The following is a 24,297-nucleotide window of genomic DNA, read 5'->3' on the forward strand; positions in this document are numbered from 1 at the left end:
GCTTGGGGGTGGAGGTGGGGGCGCGTGTGTAGGAAAGAAAGCCCTGCAGCAGGAGCTGGGTGAGGGGCGTTTGTGCTCTCTACCAGGACAGTCCGCCCAGGATAGCACACACTCACCCGTCCAGATGGAACTTCTCTCCCTTTCTGTTTTCTTCATTTTCTTTTTTTAAAGTTCTCTTTATGCAGCTCAGGGTGATCTAGAACTTGCTACATGCATAGACCAGGTTGATCCTTTTACTGTGATTATGCACATGTACAGTTATGACTGGCTGGGAGGAATACTTTTTTATTAACTTACACTTTTAGACACTTAAAAATAGTAACAATTCTTTTAAAAATCTGTTATTTAATTTACCTTTGGAAGTGCATTTTATATGATATATTTATGCACTATTAACAAACTGAACCTTCCTTGAATTCAGAAAACAGATATGGCAAGTGCCTATTAAATACTTCTTGTAAATGGGCCAAAAATAATAGTACAGTTGTACGGAAATATCAGTTAGTTTATGAACTTTGCTTTAAAATAAATCATCAAGGGGCTCCAACATATAGTTCAGAGGTAAGGTGTCTGTCTATTATGTGAAGGTCTGGGGTTCAATCCCCAACACTGCAAAGAAAAAAATTAAAGTAAAAAACATTGGGGCTGGAGTGATGGTTCTGTGGGTAAAAGTGCTTGGCATGAAAGCATGAGGAACTTAGTTCAGATTCTCAGAATCCATGTAAAATCAGACACAAGCATCTGGAATTCCAGTGACTTCATAAAGATCACACATTCTCCTACATCATCAGTACCATTTACTACCCCAGCTTTCAAAATAAAGAGTAACGTACTCAGCGACACGGTATGTGCTTTACATGCAAAACAGTAAGTAAAGTGCTTGAGAGAGAGAGATTGACTATTATCAAGAAATACATAAATATCTATTAAACAAATCAAAGCATATTGAAAGGCAGTGAGGAATAAAAGCCTAGTCATGAGACAGGATATCCTATCTACTAACACAATGAAAAATACATGTGCGTTTTATTTTAATCAAAATAAACATAAGATTTTTGCAAGGTCACCTCCTACAACTTCTTTTTTGTTGTTGTTGCTTTTTTTGAGACAGGGTTCTCTATGTAGCTCTGGCTGTGCTGGAACTCACTCTGTGGATCAGGCTGTCCTCCAGCTCACAGAGATCTGCCTGGCTCTGCCTCCTAAGTGCTAGGATTAAAGGCATGTGTCACCACTGCCCAGGTTATACCTCCTTATTAGTATGTTATTCGATTCTTCCTTATAATGTCTTTGGGAAGCATTGGGCAAGTTTCCATACTATTTCTGGAAGCCTAAAGTAATTAACTATATTATGTAAGAAAGGGAAGCAAACATACTTGATTGCCTTGCACAGCCTTAATACAAGTGCCTGTGGTTAGTCCTACTGCGACTTGATATGACATGCTTTGTAGATATCCATGGGAGGCCTGTCCCTTTCTGAACAGAAATGGGAAGGGTGGATTGGGGTGGCAGAGGGGAGACCGGGGTTGGATGGGGGAATGGAAGGAGATGAAGGAAGGGAAAATTTGGTTGGGATGTAAAATAAATAAAATACATTTAAAAAACGAAAGGGGAGGAGAGCAAAACAAACAACCCAAGCAAAACAGCCCGAAATAATCTGTAAGTGTAGAGAGAACAGGCATGATTTCCGCATTTGGGTTCTCACTGAGGCTGTTTACATGATGCTCATGTAGTTTTTACTTTCAAAGCGCTCCCATGTCTATTATCTTAGTTTACCGTTCCAACGAGCCTTCAAGTGAACTTGTTTTTAACTTTATTTTATAAATCAAAGGAATAATGATTTGGGATGAGAGAAAACATCCAAGAAAATCCTGAGAAGCCAGTCAATTTGCCTGGACATTATCCCTATAAGCCATCTTGTTACAATGGGTATTTTGGCTGCCTGGTTTTCTCATGATTTCCAGTAAAGATTACTAGTTATTTTAATAAAAACATAACCCCCCGCCCTTCCTTCTTTCTCCCACTTCTCCCCCCCCATATCATTTCTTTGTCTACACAGCCTTGGTTGATCTGTTACTTGCTTTACAGAACAGGCTACCCTCAGATTTGTGACTACCCTCCCGCTTGTGTTGCCCAAGTCCTGACATTACGGGCATGTGTCACCATGCCTGACAGAAAACTCATTTTAAAGACAAATATAAAACAATAGAATCTGAGAGACAGAGGAAAATTAAGGACATTTTAGTCTGAACACTTTACCCTATAGATGGCTGAGTTTCAGTCATTTCCCAAGGTTTTACCAGAGCACAGTCAAACTTGGCTTGCCACCAGAGTTTCCTCATTTCTCCTACCAGGTTATCTCAAATCAACTGCCCTGCCTTTGGCACACAGACATTGTAAAATGTTTTCCTCGCAACACCACCAGCTGAACTCAAACTCATCTTTACCTTGAAGCACTGGGTGAAAAACGATATGGTGTTTAGTACTGTCAGGGAAACCTCAGTAGCCATATTGCCTTCCAGAAGTGCCTGGTGGAAAATGTCTGCTTCTGTTGTGGCAGAACCTAGGGTAAGAGAAGCAAATTAAGCCACACCCAACATAGACTTCTACAAGGGCAGTGAATGATGTCCTCTGGAAGCCACATGGAGATAGTCTTGTCTTCTTAGAAGGAGCCTACAGCATCAACAGACCTAATGAGCTTCACTGCAGCTATTCCTTATTGAGTCAGGGTCTGGTCTAATCACTGCCAACAACCTTCCACTCCCATTATCAGTGCCAAGTGATCTTCAGTATTAGCACCCTGTCAGCAGCTCTGCAGCATGGACTGTGGTGTCCGTTTGTTTGGTGATGTGGTCTCAGTAATGAGCTACGGTGATGTAACTAGGAAATCATGTGGGAGGCATCTTAAACCATGCTGCCAACATGGATGGAGAAATGAGAGAGCCACACAAATCCACTGTCCTCTGGCCAGAGGTCTTCAGCTCTGCCAGTGACATGAGGCTTGTTTCTAAAGCCCAGACTCTTTATGGGCTGACAGAAGTGGGCTCATCATACTTGTTCAAGAAGCAGGAACCTTTAACATTTGCAATGACAATGTGTAAAAAGCCCTCTGTCTTCTAGGTCAGGGTCTACCTGCACAAGACCTCATTTGCTATCATTGGGCTTCACAAAGCCAATTTTCCTGGCTTTTTTTTTTTCTGTAGCCTCCAGAAGACCGTATGAAAACAAAAGTGTTCTCAGAGTTTTGATTAATATTTGCTTTCAAGAGTGAACTTTCTCTCTAGTCCTCTGACATCCCCAGTTAGGCAAGATTTCTCTCCTTGTCCTCGATGCCTTCTCAATGCTTTACCCTTTTAAATACACTTTCAACCAATAGGATCTAGTGCTCATTATTATTTGCTGCTACTGGGGATAGAACATCAGGTCTCATGCATGCTAGGCAAGCACCCTAGCACTGAGCGATGTTCCTGGTGGTTCTTGTTCTTTGTTCCTTTTCATTATAAGAGTTGAGATCAAATTTGCTCAGGTAGACCTTGAACTTGTGAACTTCCTGTTTCACCTCTTTGGTTGCTGTAATCTAGCAAGCCCAGCTAGAGTTGATTTACTTCTGTAGTCAGGATGGGGCATCTATGTCATTAGTCATTAAATAAAAAAATAGCAACTCTAAATGAATATTGTATATGCTATCTTAATAGGATATTAGTACTTTCTATTGAAATTTAATGGAGCTAAAGAGATGGCTCAGTAGTTTGGAGAACTTATTGTTCTTCCAGAGTACTTGGGTTCAATTCCCAGCACCTGCATGGTGACTCACACTCATCTGTAATTCCAGTTCCAGTGTATCAAAGGCCCTCTTCTGACCTTAGCAGGCACCAGGAACACATGCATTGCAATACATACATTCATACAAAACACTGATAAACATAATATAAAATAAATAAACCTAAAGTCATTGAAAAATAAAATTTGACAGTTGCAACAAAGAATATCTAATATAAAAATATATTAACAACAATTTCATAGAAAAATTCTTTAATACTAAGAAAAAGATTTAAATCACAGTTGTTGAAAAGAGTCATGCATGTTATTAAATAGTCATAAATGATGAAATTATAGTATATAAATGAATACATAGCAAAGTTATGCAGAGAATTTCTCTATGCAAGAGAAATTTTGATTTAATCCAGGATATAGGATTGAAATGGTCTTTGGTGAGGACTCAGTGGTACAAGCCCTTGCCATATCAGCATGAAGACCAGAGTTTGATCCCTAGAAGCCAACTAAATGCTGGGTGGGTTTGGAGTGTTGCCTGTAAGAAGGCAGAGAGGGGAATCCCTGGTGTAAGCTGGCGACTATGGCTACTCATACCTGGGACTGACTGAGAGATCCTGCCTCAAAGACTAAGGTAGGCATATAATTAAGAAAGATCCCTGCTATCAACCCTGGGCCACCACACACACCTGCACATAGACTTGTGCCCACATGCATGAACATACATGTGTACACACCACACACACAAACGCATGATTTTTTTTAAACAAAGATTACACAGCATTACCAGTCTATTTCATATGGGTTCCCTTTCCCATGTTTACTTACTGTCATTAAGTGTAAATGAGCTTTCTAAGCTACTGAGATGCTGTAGCTGAGCCTGCATCGCTCCTGACCTGTTTAGAAGAGCTGGTATAGTTTGAGATTTTGGTCTATTACAAAGTGCTTTGATAGCCAGGCATCACACACCATAAAATAAAATTTTAAATCAAGAACTGAAATAAATACAGGTGGTGGTGATGGTGGTGCATATCTTTAGTCCTGGCACTCAGGAAGTAAAGGTGTATGGATCTCTGTGAACAAGGTCAGCCTGTTCTACAAAGCAAGTTCTAGGACAGCTAGGGCAGCTACACAGAAAAACCTTGTCTAAAAAACAAACAAACAACAATAACAACAAACAAAAATCTGAAGTTCTCCAATAAAATATTTCATTGTTTGCATATTTTTAACTAAAATATTGTTTTAGTTGATTTGTTATTCCAGATAAATATAACTTACATAATTTTATATAAAATATAATTTATAAATATATTCTATTCCAGATAAATTTAATACTCTGCTCAAGATTCTATTAACTATTACTTGGATTAAATGAGACCTACAGGAAACTGTGAGCCATCTCTCCATCCCCTAAATTGTACAAAGTTTTAATGGGATTTTAAATAGAGCTTATGCTATCATAATAGAAGTTGTGCATCTAGAAAGAGCTTCCCACTTCTATACTACTTAAAACCATTAGGGTTAAGTAGCCAACACTCCAATAATAGCCAGTCTTTTGGCAGGAAGTGAGGAAGAAGAAGAGAGAAGACAGACACTGAAAATGGGAAGGGGCTGGGATCAGATAGACTAGAATGAGTATCAATCCAGTCTCCTGGACTGCTTACAACTGGGTCATATGTAAACAGAGGATGAAAAAGTTTGTTCTCTTATAAGTGTGAGGTCAGAGCAACAGAAGCTGAGATGCTAAGTAATATGGTCACTGTCACAGGGAAATGTGCTGAAACTGGAACTCTTATTACTTAAGATGCATCACTAGGCTATTCCACAGAGACAGCAATAAACCCCATTCAAAGGCTTCAATTTGTGGAACTAAGCCAGGTGTGGTCACACATTTTATCATCCCAGTCCTTGAGAAGTTGAGGCAAGAGGATCAGGGTCCTTCTTGAGATATTGCAAGGTCAAGGCAAACTTATTCTCCATGAGCCTGTCACCAAAATCAAAAGCAAAAGAGATAAAGAAGCTGCTCTGGATTTTAGCTTTGAAACTACACTATTTGGAGACATGGCTCAGTGGAGAAAGGTGCTCACCACCAAACCTAACAACTTAAGCCAGATCCCTGGGACCCACATGGTCGAAAGAGAGAACCCACTCCCACAAATTGTCCTCTGACTTTCATACATTTTCCATGGTAGGCAGCTGTTCAAGCTTGACACACAAAAAATACATTTCTAAAAGACTATATTTGATTTCCTTTAATGAGTAGTTCTACTTAATATACACACACATTCATAGCTGAAATAAGCAAGAACTTTCTTTGCCTTAGGGCCCTTCTGCCATCCCTGATTTTTTTCCAGTCTTGGGAATTGAACCCAGGGCTTCACAGGCTAAGAAAGCACTCTGCTGCTAAGCTATATTCTAAGCACAAATTTATTTTCCTTTTTTCTTTCTTTCTTTCTTTCTTTCTTTCTTTCTTTCTTTCTTTCTTTCTTTCCCTTCTTCTTCTTCTTCTTCTTCTTCTTCTTCTTCTTCTTCTTCTTCTTCTTCTTCTTCTTCTTCTTCTTCTTCTTCTAGAATTGAATCCAGGGCATTGTGCATGATAAACAAATGCTTTATTACTGAGCTATGCCCCTAAGCTCCTCACATATTTCTTCATAAAGATTTTAGAGGCAAAAGAACAAATAGTTAATATAAATGTATGTCCTATTTACTGCTGAATGTTTCTATTCCCCTTAGTAGTCAGCTACCCTGACTTTTTGATTTGATGCCTACCCTTCTATTTATCTGTTACTTAAGTCCTCTAGGAAATAAAAGAATCTGCTCAAAGTTTAGGGGGATCTCAGAGGAAGAAATCTTCTATATTATTCTAGCCATTTTCCTTTTGAGAAAGTAGTACTGGTTCATATTACTTTTAACCTTGAATTGGGATCCATTGAATGAATCATGGCCACCTTCATGTTAACCTAACATTAGTATCTTAGATTTTATATGCCATGGATGAGACTGCTCTCTGTTGGGAAAAAAAGAGGGAAAACGGCAAGTTGTAGTGCTGCAAGCATTACCTTGCTGTTTCTTTTCCCCATATAGCGGAACTGGAACAAACATATTCTGGAAAGGAAAAGGACAAAGTGTTAGTAATATACTACTACCTGGTACAACCTAATAACTATTGAGTAGACGTCACATGTTCCGGAGATTAATTTACAAGAACATACATTTCCACAAAAATAAAGGCCAACTCTTGTCTGCGGTGTCCTTGGGCTACCAGGCATCCCTGTTTCAGTGCTGAGGAGTTCCATCTGGACAGGTGAGTGTGTGCTACCCCGGGGTGGCCTGTCCTGGAAGAGAGAGCACAACCCCCCTCCCCTAGCTCCTGCTTCAGGGGTGTCTTTGTTACACACGACCCAGCCCCTCCCCGAGCCTGAACTGTTGTCTGCAAGGTCCTTGGCTCAGGAACAGTTTCCTGCTCCTGCACTAATGCTACCCAGCCAGAGGAGTGAGTGTCTGCCTGATGGGCAGGCCTGAAGGTCCCTGCAAGGGAGTGCAGGCACCTTCAGCTTGTGCAGCAGGGTCTCCTGTGTTCTACTCGACCCCGCCCAGCCCCCCACATTCATTCTTTTGTCCACAGTGCCTTTGGGCTACCAGGCATCCCTGATTCAGTGCTGAGGAGTTTTATCCTGATGGGCTATCCACCCAGAGGGGGATACCAGGCATCCATATTTCAGTGTGGAGGAGTTCCATCCAGACAGGAACAGTTCCTGCTCCTACACTGAGGAGATCTACCCAGAGAGTCATTCACAGCAAAGACTGGACCAAGACACCAAGACTCTCCCAGCTCCATTTGAAGGAAGAGATGGGCAGGCGCCAATGCAAGAATTCCTCCAACAACCTGAAAGGCACCATGGCATCACCAGAATCCAGGGATCCTGAAACAAAAATCCTACTCCAGAAGAAATAGAAGAAATCAACTTTAAATGGAACTACATGAAAATAATAGAGGACCTTAAACAGGAGGTGAAAAACTGCCATAAAGAAATAGAGATGACAAACAAAATGGTAGAGGGTATAAATAAATCTCTCAAAGATACTCTAGAAAAACAAGAGAAACAATAAAAAGCAAACAAACATGTAAGGGAAACAGTTAAAGACTTGAAGAATGAAATGGAGGTAATGAAGAAAACACAAACCGAGGGAAGGGTGGAGATGGAAAATCTGGGTAAATGAACAGGAACTACAGAGACAAGTATTACCAACAGAATACAAGAGATAGAAGAATCTCAGACACTGAAGATACCTGGTAGCCCAATGAGCCAGGGACCAAGGGAAGAAGGAGGCAGGCAGGGCGGGTCCAGAAGAGCACAGCAGACCCTGCAGCTCCAGCAGCAGGGGCCCGCACTCCCTCGCGGGGACCTTGAGGCCTGCCCTCTAGTCCAGCACTCACTGCTCTGGGTTGGTAGCCTAGGTGTCCAGGGAGATGTCCCCAGTTAGTTCCTTGGGCAGCTGAGGAGGGAACCTGAAATGGCCCTATCCTATAGCCATACTGATGAAAATCTTACATATCACCATAGAGCCTTCATCTGGAGATGGATGGAGATAGAGGCAGAGACCCATATTGGAGCACTGAACTGAGCTTCCAAGGTACAAATGAGGAACAGAAGGAGGGAGAACATGAGCAAGGAAGTCAAGACCACAAGGGGTGCACCCACCCACTGATTCATTGGGGCTGATCTATTGGGAGCTCACCAAGGCCAGCTGGACTGGGACTGAAAAAAGCATGGGATAAAACTGGACTCTCTGAACATGGTGGACAATGAGGGCTGACTGAGAAGCCGAGGACAATGGCACGGGGTTTTGATCCTGCTGCTTGTACTGGCTTTGTGGGAGCCTAACTTGTTTGGATGCTCACTTTTCTAGACCTAGATGGAGTGGGGAGGACCTTGGACTTCCCAGAGGGTAGGGAACCCTTACTGCTCTTTGGACTGGAGAGGGAGGGGCAAAGGTGTGGGGGAAGGTGGATAGTAGTGGGGGAGGGGGAGGGAAATGGGAGGCGGGGAGGAGGCGGGATTTTTTTTCAATAATAATATAAAAAAAGAAACAACAAAACAAAAATAAATAAATAAAGGCCCAGATAACTACTTAAAAGCTGGCCATATCCTATCTTTCCATATATATCTGCTATAGTTATACCAGCATTAAAAGTCCCATGTCAATATACATGACTATAATGACAGATTTAAAATAATAAAAGAAAACTTGCCCGTGTGAAACATCCTTTGTGTGCTATACCATGCCATAGCCAAGGTCTCTAGCACTCGTTAAGACAAAACATCTTTCTTAATTACAGAAATGTTAACAAATGCTATATTTTTGAACAATGGTATTAAAATACTCTCTATTATCAATAACCATAAACACATGAATTTAGGAAAAATAACATTTAAATCCCTATGTGCTTACAGTTTCAACAGCTGTCATGAACAATCTTGTTTAAGTCCGATGAAAAGCAGGCTAATCTTCCTCCACTTTCCCCTCCCTCCTGTCTCTTTTCAAGCAGATTCTCAACATCTGTTGTCTTCAATGGTAAATATGTCCCAGCATATTTACAGTGTTTACTACAGCTGGGGGAACAGGTCAGGAAATTAGAAAGAGGACCATGAAAAGGAGAAATAGGTCTTCGGGGAGAGTTAGCGAAAGGAAAAAAAAAGGAAAAAAATGAAGCCACATTACCTGAAAGCAGAAATGGGGCTAACAGCGAGAAAAGGAGTACAGCCAGAGTGGGAGGCAGTTAGAGGATGAGCCAGGAGAGAGCAACAGAAACAATTCGAATGAAAATGCCATTATGAAAATCTCATTCTTTTTTATATTAATTTAAAACAAACTAATAAATTCATATATAGGAGAATACACCTGAAATCTTAACTGATATTCAGCAAATTTTTTTGTAACTTTTTGAAAAACTTGTATCAACTGTATAGATATTGAGCTTTTGATAATGATAACATAAATAACTCCTTTCAATCACAATGGTTGGTTTCCCCACGTGTTTTAAAATACTTGTAGAGCTCTTTTCAGAAGAGAAGTTGGTGAGAATTCACACTACAGAGGCAGGCCTAGGCGGCGGAAGCACCGGTGCGCAGGCAGGCCCAGGTGGCGGAGGCACCAACAGGCAGGCAAGTCCGGGCGGCGGAGGCACCGGCAGGCAGGCAAGTCCGGGCGGCGGAGGCACCAGCGGGCAGGCAGGCCCAGGCGGCGGAGGCACTGGATGCGGGATAGTGCGGGCAAGAAACAGTGAAGCCCGCACTGACAGCAGATTGCACCGCTACAATTAAATCAAACCCAATAGATAGCATCGATAAGAGGAGATGGGCAGATGCCAAGGCAAGAATTCACCCAACAATCTGAAAAACAACATGAAAACACCAGAACCCAATGATCTTACAACACAAGGACTTGAACACCCTAACACAGGAGAAGAGGAAAAAACTGACTTTTTGAAAGCAATAGAGTCCCTTAAACAACATGTAAAAAACGCCCTCATAGAAATGGATGAGAAGTATAACAAAAAGTTTGAAGAAATGAGGAAATACGTAAAAGATACCCTGGGAAGCCAAGAAAAATGATCAAACAGGTAATGGAAACAGTCCAAGAATTGAAAACTGAAATGGAAGCAAGGAAGAAAACACAAACTGAGGACCAGTTGGATATGGCAAATATAGGTCAACGAGCAGAGACTACAGAAACAAGCATAATCAATAGAATACAAGAGATAGAAGAAAGAATCTCAGATTCTGAGGACACCATAGAGAAAATAAACGGACTGATCAAAGAAAACACTAAAACCAACAAATTCTCATCACAAAACATTCAGGAAATATGGGACACAATAAAAAGACCAAACCTAAGAATAATAGGGATAGAAGGAGAAGAGGCACAGCTCAAAGGTCCATAAAACATTTTTAACAAAATTATGGAAGAAAACTTCCCCAACATAAAGAAAGATATTCCTTTGAATATTCAAGAAGCATACAGAACACCAAACAGACTGGATCAAAAAAAAAAAAAAAACACGTCCCCTCGCCATATAATAATCAAAACACAAAACATACAGAATAAAGAAAGAATATTAAGAGCTGCAAAGGAAAAAGGCCAAGTAACTTATAAAGGTAAACCGATCAGACTTACACCTGACTTCTCTACGGAAACCATGAAAGCCAGAAGGTCCTGGATAGAGGTACTACAGAAACTAAGAGACCATGGATGCAAACCCAAACTACTATACCCAGCCAAGCTATCGTTCACTATCAATGGAGAAAACAAGACATTCCAGGATAAGAACAAATTTAAACAATACGTTGCCACAAATCCAGCCCTACAGAAAGTATTAGAAGGAAAATCACAACCCAAGGAATCCAACATTGCCAACACTGCCTACAATAACCCAGGCATCTAGCGACCCTTCAACAGCACAACTCAAAGAAGGGAGACACACAAACTCTTCTACCAAAAGCAATAAGAATAACCGAAGTTAACAACCACTGGTCATTAATATCACTTAATATTAATGGTCTCAATTCACCAATAAAAAGGCACAGGCTAAGAGATTGGATACGAAAACAGGATCCAACATTCTGCTGTTTGCAAGAAACTCATCTCAACCACAAAGACAGGCATCTACTCAGAGTAAAGGGTTGGGAAAAGGTTTTTCAAGCAAATGGTCCTAAGAAAAAAGCAGGTGTGGCCATACTAATTTCTAACAAAACTGACTTCAAACTAAAATCAATCAGAAGAGATCGAGAGGCACACTTTATACTCATAACAGGAACAATTCAGCAGGATGAAGTCTCAGTCCTGAATATCTATGCCCCTAATATAAAAGCACCTACTTATGTAAAAGAAATATTGCTAAAACTCAAGGCAGACATCAAATCACACACACACTAGTAGTAGGAGACTTCAACACACTTCTCTCACCAATGGACAGGTCAATCAGACAGAAAACTAATAGAGAATTAAGAGAATTGTTGGAGGTAATGAATCAAATGGACTTAACAGACATCTATAGAACACTCCACCCAAATAGGAAAGAATACACCTTCTTCTCTGCAACTCGTGGAACCTTCTCGAAAATTGACCACATATTCGGAAACAAAGGAAACCTCCACAGATACAAAATAAATCAGTGTCCACATGTGTCTTATCAGATCACCACGGATTAAAGTTAGAAGCCACCAACAATGCTACCCCCAGAAAGCTGACAAACTCATGGAAACTGAACAGTCAACTACTGAACCACACCTGGGTCAAGGAAGAAATTAAGAAAGAAATTAAAGTCTTCCTTGAATTTAATGAAAACAAAGAGACAACATACTCAAACCTATGGGACACGATGAAAGCAGTGCTAAGAAGAAAGTTCATAGCACTAAGTGCCCACTTAAAGAAAACGGAGAAAGCATACATTGGGGACTTAGAAAAAAAGAAGCAGACATGCCCAGGAGGAGGAGAAGACTGGAAATAATCAAACTGAGGGCAGAAATCAACAAAATAGAAACACAGAAAACAGTCCAAAGAATTAATGAAACAAAAAGTTGGTTCTTGGAGAAAATCAACAAGATTGACAAAACCCTATCCAAACTAATTAAACGACAGAGAGAGAACACGCAAATAAATAAGATCAGAAATGAAAAGGGGGACATAACCACAGACACAGAGGAAATTAAGAGAATCATTAGATCTTACTACAAAAGCCTGTATGCCACAAAACTGGAAATTGCAAAAGAAATGGACACTTTTTTAGATAAGTACCATATACCAAACCTAAACCAAGACCAGGTGAATGATCTAAATAGACCTGTTAGTCGCGAAGAATTAGAAACAGTTATCAAAAATCTCCCTTCCAAAAAAAGCCCAGGACCAGATGGTTTCAATGCAGAATTCTACCAGAACTTCCAAGAAGAGCTAATACCTATACTACTTAATGTATTTCACAATATAGAAACAGAAGAGTCATTGCCAAATTCCTTTTATGAAGCTACAGTTACCCTGATACCAAAACCACACAAAGACCCAACCAAGAAAGGGAATGACAGGCCTATCTCAGTCATGAACATCGACGCAAAAATTCTCAATGAAATACTGGCAAACCGAATCCAAGAACACATTAGAAAAGTTATCCATTATGGTCAAGTAGGCTTCATTCCAGAGATGCAGGGCTGGTTCAACATACGCAAATCTATCAATGTAATCAACCATATAAATAAACTGAAAGAAAAAAACCATATGATCATTTCATTAGATGCTGAAAAAGCATTCGACAAAATTGAACACCCCTTTATGATAAAGGTCTTGGAGAGATTAGGGATACAAGGGTCATACTTAAATATAATAAAAGCTATTTACAGCAAGCCAACAGCTAACATTAAATTAAAAGGAGAAAAACTCAAAGCCATCCAACTAAAATCAGGAACACGACAAGGATGTCCACTCTCTCCATACCTCTTCTATATAGTGCTTGAAGTTCTAGGAATAGCAATAAGACAACATAAGGGGATCAAGGGGATCCATATTGGAAAGGAAGAAGTTAAACTTTCATTATTTGCAGATGATATGATAGTATACATAAGCGACCCCAAAAACTCTACCAAAGAACTCCTACAGCTGATAAACACCTTTGTTAATGTGGCAGGTTACAAAATCAACTCCAAAAAATCAGTTGCCTTCCTATACACTAAGGATAAGGAAGCAGAGAGGGAAATCAGAGAAGCATCACCTTTCACGATAGCCACAAATAGCATAAAATATCTTGGGGTAACTCTGACCAAGGAAGTGAAAGATCTATTTGACAAGAACTTTAAGTCTTTGAAGAAAGAAATTGAAGAGGACACCAGAAAATGGAAGGACCTCCCTTGCTCTTGGATTGGGAGGATCAACATAGTAAAAATGGCAATTCTACCAAAAGCAATCTATATATTCAATGCAATCCCCATCAAAATCCCATCAAAATTCTTCACAGATCTGGAGAAGACAATAATCAACTTTATATGGAAAAACAAAAAACCCAGGATAGCCAAAACAATCTTATACAATAAAGGATCATCTGGAGGCATTACCATCCCTGACTTCAAACTCTATTACAGAGCTACAGTATTGAAAACAGCTTGGTACTGGCATAAAAACAGAGAAGTCGACCAATGGAATCGAATAGAAGACCCTGACTTTAGCCCACAAACCTATGAACACCTGATTTTTGATAAAGGAGCTAAAAGTATACAATGGAAAAAAGAGAGCATCTTCAACAAATTGTGCTGGCAAAACTGGATGTCAATCTGTAGAAGAATGAAAATAGATCCATATCTATCACCATGCACAAAACTCAAGTCCAAATGGATTAAAGACCTCAATATTAGTCCAAACACACTGAACCTGATAGAAGAGAAAGTGGGAAGTACTCTACAACACATGGGTACAGGAGAACACTTCCTACGTATAACCCCAGCAGCACAAACACTAAGGACATCTTTGAATAAATGGGACCTCCTGAGACTGAGAAGCTTCTGTAAAGCAAAGGACACTGTCACTAAGACAGAAAGGCAACCCACTGACTGGGAGAAGATCTTCACCAACCCCGCAACTGACAAAGGTCTGATATCCAAAATATATAAAGAATTCAAAAAATTAGACCGTAAAAGGTTAATCAATCCAAATATAAAATGGGGCACTGAGCTGAACAGAGACTTTTCAACAGAAGAAGTTCAAATGGCCAAAAGACACTTAAAATCGTGCTCAACTTCCTTAGCAATCAGGGAAATGCAAATCAAGACAACATTAAGATACCATCTTACACCTGTCAGAATGGCTAAAATCAAAAACACCAATGATAGCCTCTGCTGGAGAGGTTGTGGAGAAAGGGGCACTCTCATCCATTGCTGGTGGGAATGCAAACTTGTGCAACCACTCTGGAAAGCAGTGTGGCAGTTTCTCAGGAAAGTCGTGTTCAACCTACCTCTTGACCCAGCAATACCACTATTGGGAATATACCCAAGAGATGCCCTAACATACAACAAAAGTATATGCTCAACTATGTTCATAGCAGCATTGTTTGTAATAGCCAGAACCTGGAAACAACCTAGATGCCCTTCAATGGAAGAATGGATGAAGAAAGTATGGAATATATACATATTAGAGTACTACTCAGCAGTAGAAAACAATGACTTCTTGAATTTTGCATACAAATGGATGGAAATAGAAAACACTATCCTGAGTGAGTTAAGCCAGACCCAAAAAGAGGAACACGGGATGTACTCACTCATATTTGGTTTCTAGCCATAAATAAAGGACATTGAGACTATAATTTGTGATTCTAGAGACGCTAAATAAGAAGGTGAACCCAAAGAAAAACATATAAGCATCCTCCTGAATATTAACCTTCATCAGGCGATGAAAGAAGACAGATACAGAGACCAACATTGGAGCACTGGACTGAAGTCTCACGATTCAAAGGAGGAGCAGAAGGAGAGAGAGCACGAGCAAGGAACTCAGGACCGCGTGGGGTGCACCCACACACTGAGGCAACGGGGATGTTCTATCGGGAACTCACCAAGGCCAGCTGGCCGGGGTCTGAAAAAGCATGGGACAAAACCGGTCTCTCTTATCATAACGGACAATGAGGACTACTGAGAACTGAAGAACAATGGCAATGGGTTCTTGATCCTATTGCACGTAATGGCTTTGTGGGAGCCCAGATAGTTTGGATGCTCACCTTAATAGACCTGGATGGAGGTGGGTGGTCCTTGGACCTCCCACAGGGCAGGGAAACCTGCTTGCTCTTTGGGCTGAGGAAGGAGGAAGACTTGATTGGGGGAGGGGGGGAATGGGAGGTGGTGGCGGGGAAGAGGCAGAAATCTTTAAGAATTAAATAAATTAATTAATTTATAAAAAAATTCAAAAGAAAATAAATAAAATACTTGTAGATGTATATTTCTATACATATCAGTTAAACTACATCTCTCTGTTCCTAAAGTGGGTAGTATTTAGAATTATTCAGCTCTACTTAAGAGTTCAAATTTTAAATTTGAGCTGCTAATTAATTCGGGATGTGTTTCAGTTGAACAATACAGGCCAGAACTCTAATTTCCTAGCTTTCAAGGGCATACTAAGACACCCACACATCTGTAAGATTATTGGATAGGAGATTTGTATGGCCTCATAAGTATTCTATTTCCTTGTTTTTGTTTTATCACTGGGTGAAGAATGCCATACTCTAGATTATTAAGAAAATTTATCATTTTCTATCACATTAGCCAATGGGCGGCTGAAAATAGAAAAACTGTAACACCTAAAATTCTTCAACTCAGTTTTTCCAAATAAGTGGAACATTTAGGGAAATACAGCAACTTACGCTAGAAGTACGAGAGTGTTTATGAGCTCCTGGGGAGACACGTTATTCCAGTATGTCAAGAGAGTATCTGAAAATAGGAGAAGTAATGGGTTAGATCTGAGAACAAAAACTGAGTGATATAGGATCAACCAGCACCATACACTTCATCCCTTTTTTTCTTCCTACTGCTCAACACCCACACAGGATAGTAAACATTCCAGGCTGGCCTCCTATCCACTATGGAGCTAAGGAGCTAAGGATCACTCCTAATCCTCCTGCCTCCACTTAAGAGTGCTGGAATTAAAAGGTTTGCAGCACCAAGGGGCCTTCCCCTTTCCCTTTCTTTAGACAGGATTTCAATACCCCACCCAGACTGGCCTTAAACTTAGAAGTGCCCAGACTTTCTGCTTTGTGCCCTACCTCCTGAGTGCTGGGATTACAGTATGTTTCATCATACTGTGCTCAAAATAACACACACACACACACTTTTCACATTGGTTTCAAATGTATCAAGCAATCTTTATTTTAGTTTATAACCTTCTTTTTATTTACTTTGTAAATGTCCTTTGGGATGGTTTGCTCCAATCTTCCTATCGTGATTGAAGACAAAATAAGAAAAGTTTGTTGATCCTTTATACCCAAGACTTAGCCAACTCCAACATTTCACAAACAATGGTAGGATTATGGACGTTTTTCTGAAGAGGTGGGTACCTTCATTTGCTTCTCAAAAGGTTCTGTTAACCAAAACAATTAACAATTTTAGAGGAGAAAAATTATTTTCTTCCATTTTCCTCTAGACAGAAGAATGTTTAAAATCTAGCTCATGTCTCTTTAACCTATTTCTTTCATTTTTTTCCAGTATATCTTTTCTCCCTCCCTTTCTCCCTCCCTCCCTACTTATAGGGTTTATTTTGTTAGTTTAAGACAGGGTCTCATAGTCCAGGTTGGCTTTGAATTCCTGGATCCTCTTGCCTTTACCTCCCAAGTGATGAGACAAAGGAAATATACCACCCTTGACCAGCTCTGACTAAATAATAATAAAAAATATTAAAATTTTGTTAGTATATAACTTTCTTTGGATATTCCTCTGATATAGCTATCAATTATGGCTATCCCTATTGTAAATGACAAAATCTTTTATCATTAAAAAGTAGATATGTGGCTCCCTCTCCACCCAAGCAACAGCCTTTGATAGACAGTGATTGAAGAGCCACTGCTGTTTTTATGATGGTGTGAGACAGAATGAAGGGGTTTTGATGTTGTTTCTCCCATTATTAATACTTTTTTTTTCTGATACTGGGATCACCTATATGTGCTAGGAAAGTGTTCTATTATGGAGCTATATTACCAGTTCTTTTGAAAAGTATTTTTTACAATTATATTTATTATCACATTTATGGTGTGGGAGCATATTTGGGCTGCAAGGCTTGTAGAAATTTGAGGACAACTTACAAGTTGAGGGCTTATTCCCTAGCTTTTTTTTTTTAATAAAAGGACAAATATTAAGTTTCAATGATTCTCAAATATTAATCATCAATAATCAAAATGGTTTGTTATCATTTGTTCTAAAACATGATTCGTTTTAAAAGATTAAGCTGACAGTAATTTCTGTCCTACCCTGCTGTACCTGGCCTTTTGGTATCTCCTGGAGAAAAGTAAACCAGTAGGGGGGCATGATTGCACATTTGCACATGTGCAAACTTCATAAACAAGTAGGGGGACTAATCACGCACACATAAACCCCCTGAACCTGTAGGGGGTGTGGTCGGGCATGCTCAGGTTTCCTAAACCAGCAGAGGGTTTGGTCGCGCATGTGCAGTGCAGGCTTCCTCAGCAGTTATCGGCTTTTCAGCCTGTCCTCAGGTGGTGGTGGCGCCATTTTGGAAGGCAGTGGCCGTCTTGCTCTGTTTTTCTTTCACCCCTAACAAAAATGTTTTGACTTTTTTCTAGAAAAAAGAAATTGGACCTTTCTGTTCGTCCTCCACTCCACCAGCTCCTCTGAACTCTGGGCAGGTCTGTAAAGGGGGAGGCTGGGCAAAGCCTTTGAAGCTGTGCCTGTTGCCTCTGGGCAGGGCCGCAGGAGCTAGTGTTCTGGTCAGTGGACCTGTCCCCTCAGAGGCTCCTCTGCCATTTAGTCAGTGGTACTGCCAGGCCACTGCCACCCCCACCCTGCTCCATAGTGGGAGATCGGCCAGTGGGGCTGCGGGTCTCTAGGCAGTGACAAGTGTTCCTTCTTTGGCCATTCAGTCCATGGCACCGCCAAACACAAATCCTTCTCGCTTCTCGCTTGGTTCCCAGCAAATGAAAGGAGATGCAGGCTGTCAGTAGTAGCAGCAGTGAAGACAGGGGAGGTAGTAGGAGAGCCTCGAGGGCAGGCAAAGCTAAGCTTAGTGTAAGAGATCTGATGTCTGATGATTTTTAAAAGGCATGGTTATCACTGAAAGACATCCATGATAAAAAGCTTCACCGTTTACAGATGAAATTGGGCAGTATAAGGAAAGCCAGGTTGACGGAGGGAAGGTGGCAAGGCCCTGTAGCAAAGAATAAACGAGTGACAGAGACACAGAACGTCCCTGATTCAAACTTGTGTGAGCGCTGTTTAATGAACGAAACATACAGCAATATGCTACAGCAAGAATTTAGTAACATGCACCAAAAGAGTCTAGTGCAGATTGCTAAGCTCACTGTAGAAAATAACAAATTAAAAGAAGACAATAGAAAGCATTCTGAAAAACTCAAAGCAAAGCGACCACATGTTCCTCTGTGTTTTTTGGATATTGATGATAATTCTTTCATGCCTGGTATTCAGTTTGAAAGGAGCCAGGTTTATACAGTAAAGGAGCCTTCCCATCCAGTACAGTTGCCTGCTAGACAAGTTATGGAACCACATAGGGAACAGACAAGATCTTTATGTATTCTGGATATAGAACCAAGTCCAGATGATAATCTACCTCCACTCAACAGTCAGGGAACAAATATCCAGGTGCCAGAGACCCCTTTTGTGGACTCTGCCTCTGTTAAGGATAATCTTGCTAAAGAGGCCAATGTCTTACCCTCATGTACAGTTTATTCTTTACCAACTACATTGGAAACCTCAAATAAAGATAACGTGATTAGTATCTCAAGCCTCTCTAATGGAAAGGAAAAGTCTTCCACATAAAAACAGGGAAAAATACCATTATTTGGAGTGTTTCCATCATTTCCTCTGGAGAACCTATAATACTATCTGAAACCTTAGAGGAAAACATGCCTTGTAATTCTAGCAAGATTTTGCCATCTTTGACAAAGAAAAATGAATTAAATAGTACCCAGTTTCCTGTGGACTATAGTTCCAAATATATTCTGCAAAAGAAATCAGGACTACATGGGTTCAGTTACAAAAATGACATTTCAGTAAAATCTGGTAGTGTTCCCTTACCTTCCAAGGTAAACAATGCAGAGAGTGCTAATCAACCTGAAAATTTAAGAACTTATGAAAAGAGGCCTAAAAATAATTCTGAGGTAATTCCTTTGGTGTCTGTGTTGAAAAAAAATCAGCAAATAGAAGGGAAGAAAACGCAGCTTTTTCTTATAAGGAAAACATGTTTTGTTTTGTTTTTTTTTTCCCAATAAGATAGTGTTGCTGTAAATTGAAACTACGGAACTAATAATGAATAACACAGGGGCTTGAAACTCTTTGACAAATGCCCTTTAGGACCCTAATATAATGAATTGCTGTTAGTAAAATGTAGAGGACAGAGAAGGAAACACTTCAGAACACTCTTGCCCCACAAACAACAATGTGTACGAGTAGAACACAAGTTTACATTAAATTTACTAAGGTTATAACAAAATGTAAAAAGCCATGAACACCTGAATGATAGGAACTTGTAGTAGCTCAACATTTACATAGATACAGAATAATGAAAATACTATTTACTAGACAAGATAGGGTCCCTAGAACCAACCCATTGTAAAGGATCCAGAAGTCAGCATTGTTTAGAAGAAAATGAGTATGAGTTTATGGAACGCAGTGTGACTTTAAACATACAAAAGATAAAAAGACTTGATACAGACAATGTATGAGTTATTGAAAATGTCCTCTCTGAAACCATAAAGAAAGAACAGAAGAACAACCTAATTAACAAGAGCAAAATATTTGGCAGAGTAAGCAAATCTATATTTGAAAGAACTATTAAGTTCTTTATTTAAAAAGTAGTGGTTTTATCTGTTTCATCAAAACATGCATCCAGACTTCTGTGGTTAACAAAGTATGTGGTGATTGTGCCTGTGTATATGTGTGTACACTGGATTGGAAGAAGTCAGCAATGTAGCTCTCTTCTCTCCAATTCTTTGTCCTTTTACTTTCTTTGTGCTCAGTTATACCCAAATATGTATCTTTTTCATTTTCCCCATGTGTCTCTTTGATATTTTTTATTGCTGGCTCTTGAAATAGATGAATAGATGAATTAATGGTATAGGAATATTTTGTTAAATTCATATAAAAAGATTAATTTAACAAGAATATTTTCATTTCATATCTTTTCATTCCAAGAACCAACAATACAGTATTTCTTTTAACATTATAAAAACTATTATAATTGTGATGGAATGTTTTCAAATATTCATGGCTCTAACTAAGAAACCCCATAAGCACCACAATTAGTTTCCATATTTTCTCATTTTTATCTTTGTGGGAAGATAAAAAGCGTGAATTGTGGTTGTTATTAGGTAATCTATTATTTGCTGAAATGAACCTCTGGTTTTAAAAATTATTTTACTTTTCCAAATCACGGAAGCCCATCACAAAGCTTCAATGTAATTTTGACAGTTTACTCCTAAGTTGTATATTCCTGAAACCAGTAGATTGCAGAATTATTTGTATTGTGTTTCCGTATGCAATGGTAGTATCACAGCCCTTAGGAAGCTGATTAGCCCGTGCTACCTTGTGAGTTCCAAGCCAGGCTAGGCTAAATAATGAGATTCCATCTCAAAAAGAAAACAAAAATTTTTTTTGAGTTTTATTAATATATTTTCACAGCTTTTATTCATATGTGGCTAATGGTTTTAATATTACTACAGTTAATTGGCTATCAACTTATCTCTTAATCTGCATTATTTGTATTATTTTATTGAACAATTTTATATTATTTGTAGTATTATTTGCATAATTTGTATTATCCATATTATATTACTTTGTACTATCATAAAAAAGCAAGTAATGCTTACTAAAATTTGATAAAGATATTCTGGAGTATAGTTCATGTACCAAGCTCTAGGTTTCATTCCAGAACCAGAAAAAAAATTAAAACGAAAAATAGTTGAGCTTGGTAGCATGTGTCTCTAGTACCAACATCTGGAAGATAGACAAAAAGTCCATCCTTGACTATGAAAAATGGACTGTTGTATTGGTGTACTATAGAATTTGATATTCATGTCTGACTAATCTGTTTTAATGTTTATTTGTCACAAAAATAAAGTATGTAACAGTTAATAAAATGGATAACATAGGCTGGAGGTATATAGCTCATGTGCTAGTCCCTGGGTTCATAACTCTAGTAACAACAAAAAAAAAAAAGTTAAAAAATATGGCCAACGTATTTATCATGGCAGGGAAGCAGTTGCATTCGAATGTACAAGACCCTGGGTTTGCCATCTGACACCAGGGAGGTAAATGAAACAGCCAAGTTTGGTGGGAAAAAAAGTGAAACAGCTAAGTGTGGTGTGTACCCCTGTAATTCTGGCACTCAAGAGCCTAAAACAAGAGGATCAGGAGATGCCATCTTTGGATAAATAGTGAGACACTGTCTCCAAAAATTATATAAACTGGGGCTGGAAAAATGACTCAGCAAGTGAGAGCACTCTTTGCTCTCACGGAGGACCTGTGTTCAGTTCCCAACACCCATGTAGTGACTTATAACCATCTGTAACTACAGTTCCATGGGAACTCATGCTCTCTTTCGACCTCTGCAGGCACCAGGCATACTTGTGGTACTCATACACATACACACACACACACACACACACACAATAAAAATAAAAATAAAATAAGCAGGGCATGGTGGCTCATACTTTTAATCCCAGCACTTGAGAGACAGAGGATAGCCTGGTCTACATGGCAAGTTTAAGGTCACTTAGGGTTACAAGTTGAGACTGTTTCAAAAAAATAAATAAATAAGAAGCAAAAGAAATTAAAAATTAAAAATACTAAAGAAATTTTAATTACAAAATAATTACATGATTATGATGATTAGAGCCCAGGTATCTTTTGAAATTTTTAAATTTACTTACTGATTTTTGCAGTGCTGACACATTTTTTTCTTTTTTATAGTGCTAGAAATTGAACCCAGGGTCTCAAATATGCTAGCCATGTGTTCTACCATTGAGCCCTCCTCTACTTTATATTTACTTTGCTAATTATACATATTTATGAGGAAGATATAACCTGTGAACACTGTATAATGACCACTTAATGTAGATTTTATGTTCTTTAGACTTGCACATTATTTGAGCAAAATATTGAGAAATGGAAGAAGAGGGTGGGAATTGTATAATAGTTGTGGCATTTGAGAGAAAGGTAATTTTATTTTAACTTCTGAGGACATGTAGTTAATCTCTTGTTTATAGATAGTCATATATTATAAAGGAGAAACTAGTAATGTTAGCAAATAATACCATTCTTTTCTAAGAAGAAAAGGAGTCTTACAGCCTGACTCCAGCTAACACCAGTGATGCTGTAGAAACAATGACTCCAGACAATACCAGTAATGTTGCAGAGACAGTGACTCCAGACAATGCCAGCGTTGCTGCGGAGACAATGACTGACTCCAGACAATGCCAATGATGCTGTGGAGACAGTGACTCCAGACAATGCCAGCATTGCTGTGGAGACAATGACTGACTCCAGACAATGCCAGTGGTGCTCTGGAGACAATGGTGGCATCCTCTATCTTCAGAAAACCCTGTTTTTTGTTTCTGTTTTTATGTTTTACAAATTAGAGCTAAAATGTTTTTTGTATTGTGATTATTTCTTTCCTGGTTTATTAACTACTTAACATATTTTATGCTTTGCATAAAAATCCTTTAAAATTGTTGCATAATTTTTATAAATTAATCAATAGTTATTTTTAAATTATATCAAACACTCAAATCCACAGGAACTTATTTTATTGTTCATCCTAAAGGATATTTTATGACTTAAATCTTTTAAGATCCATTTCTAACATGCATGTTCTTGATTTACATGCATGTTCTCGATTTACCCCCTATAAAGGGGGGTCTCTGTTAGAATTCCTGCTGAATATGCTCATTTATCACCTTCAGAAACCATTTTTATAATATATAAGTACCATATCAATAGGTTTCTGATTTCATACTGATCTAGACAATTATACTGGGATATACTACTCCTTGAAGAACTCCGTTGGGTCTGTAAGATAAAAGAGAGGAGACTCGGAACAATGTCACAATTTTACACGACCTTAAACTCAATTATTTTTTTAACTATTTGTCTTACTTGGAAAAATTATAAATACAAATTTTATGGTATATTTGACAGATAAATGGGCTGAGTCTTCATTGCTACAGTACCTAGTAATATCACTGGAAATGACTTTGGGGTCTTCATAAAACATAGTCATTAATAATGTATTTATGTTTACTCCCATAGGCTTGTGTTGTAATGGCAAAAATTTAAACTACTAAATATAACTTTCAGAAAGAATAGCTTTTATGTGGAGGAGGGTTTAAGGTATTTGAAAGCATGACAAATATTTTAGGGCTGGAGCTCAAGTTCAGAAGTAGATCACTTGCCTATCATATACAAGTTTCTGGGGGAAACATTGCGGCCTCAAAATTACACTTTTAAATATGAATTCATACTTAGAATGTATTAATAATACCCGATCCCCAACCATCAAATTATCTATTTTAAATGGACAAATTATACAATAATTAAAATAAGGAGGGCCAGGTAATATTTCCAAATTATAACAAAGTAGGGATGTTCCTATTACTTAATGAGGTCTGTTTAATACAAAATCATGGCAAGATGCCATTTATTTGAGGTTCTTTATAAATAGAATAACAACAATGCAAAGCCTTACTTAGCTCAGACCAGAGTACTGAGTAACTACTCTGAGCTGAGCTAAAAGGATACATAGAATTAAGGTGGGACTTAT

General features: G+C 38.9%; 1 protein-coding gene across 1 annotated transcript in view; it reads right to left on the reverse strand.

The window, feature by feature from the left end:
• The window catches only part of LOC130868359 (odorant-binding protein-like), a 74,716-nt gene that overhangs the window by 19,216 nt on the left and 31,203 nt on the right, over positions 1 to 24,297 (reverse strand). The window contains exon 6 of the mRNA XM_057760610.1: positions 2,445 to 2,560. Within this exon, the coding sequence (XP_057616593.1) occupies positions 2,445 to 2,560 (116 nt within the window). The remainder of the gene's footprint in view (positions 1 to 2,444; positions 2,561 to 24,297) is intronic.

This window comes from Chionomys nivalis, chromosome X (assembly GCF_950005125.1).
Source record: "Chionomys nivalis chromosome X, mChiNiv1.1, whole genome shotgun sequence".
NCBI classification, from domain to species: domain Eukaryota; kingdom Metazoa; phylum Chordata; class Mammalia; order Rodentia; family Cricetidae; genus Chionomys; species Chionomys nivalis.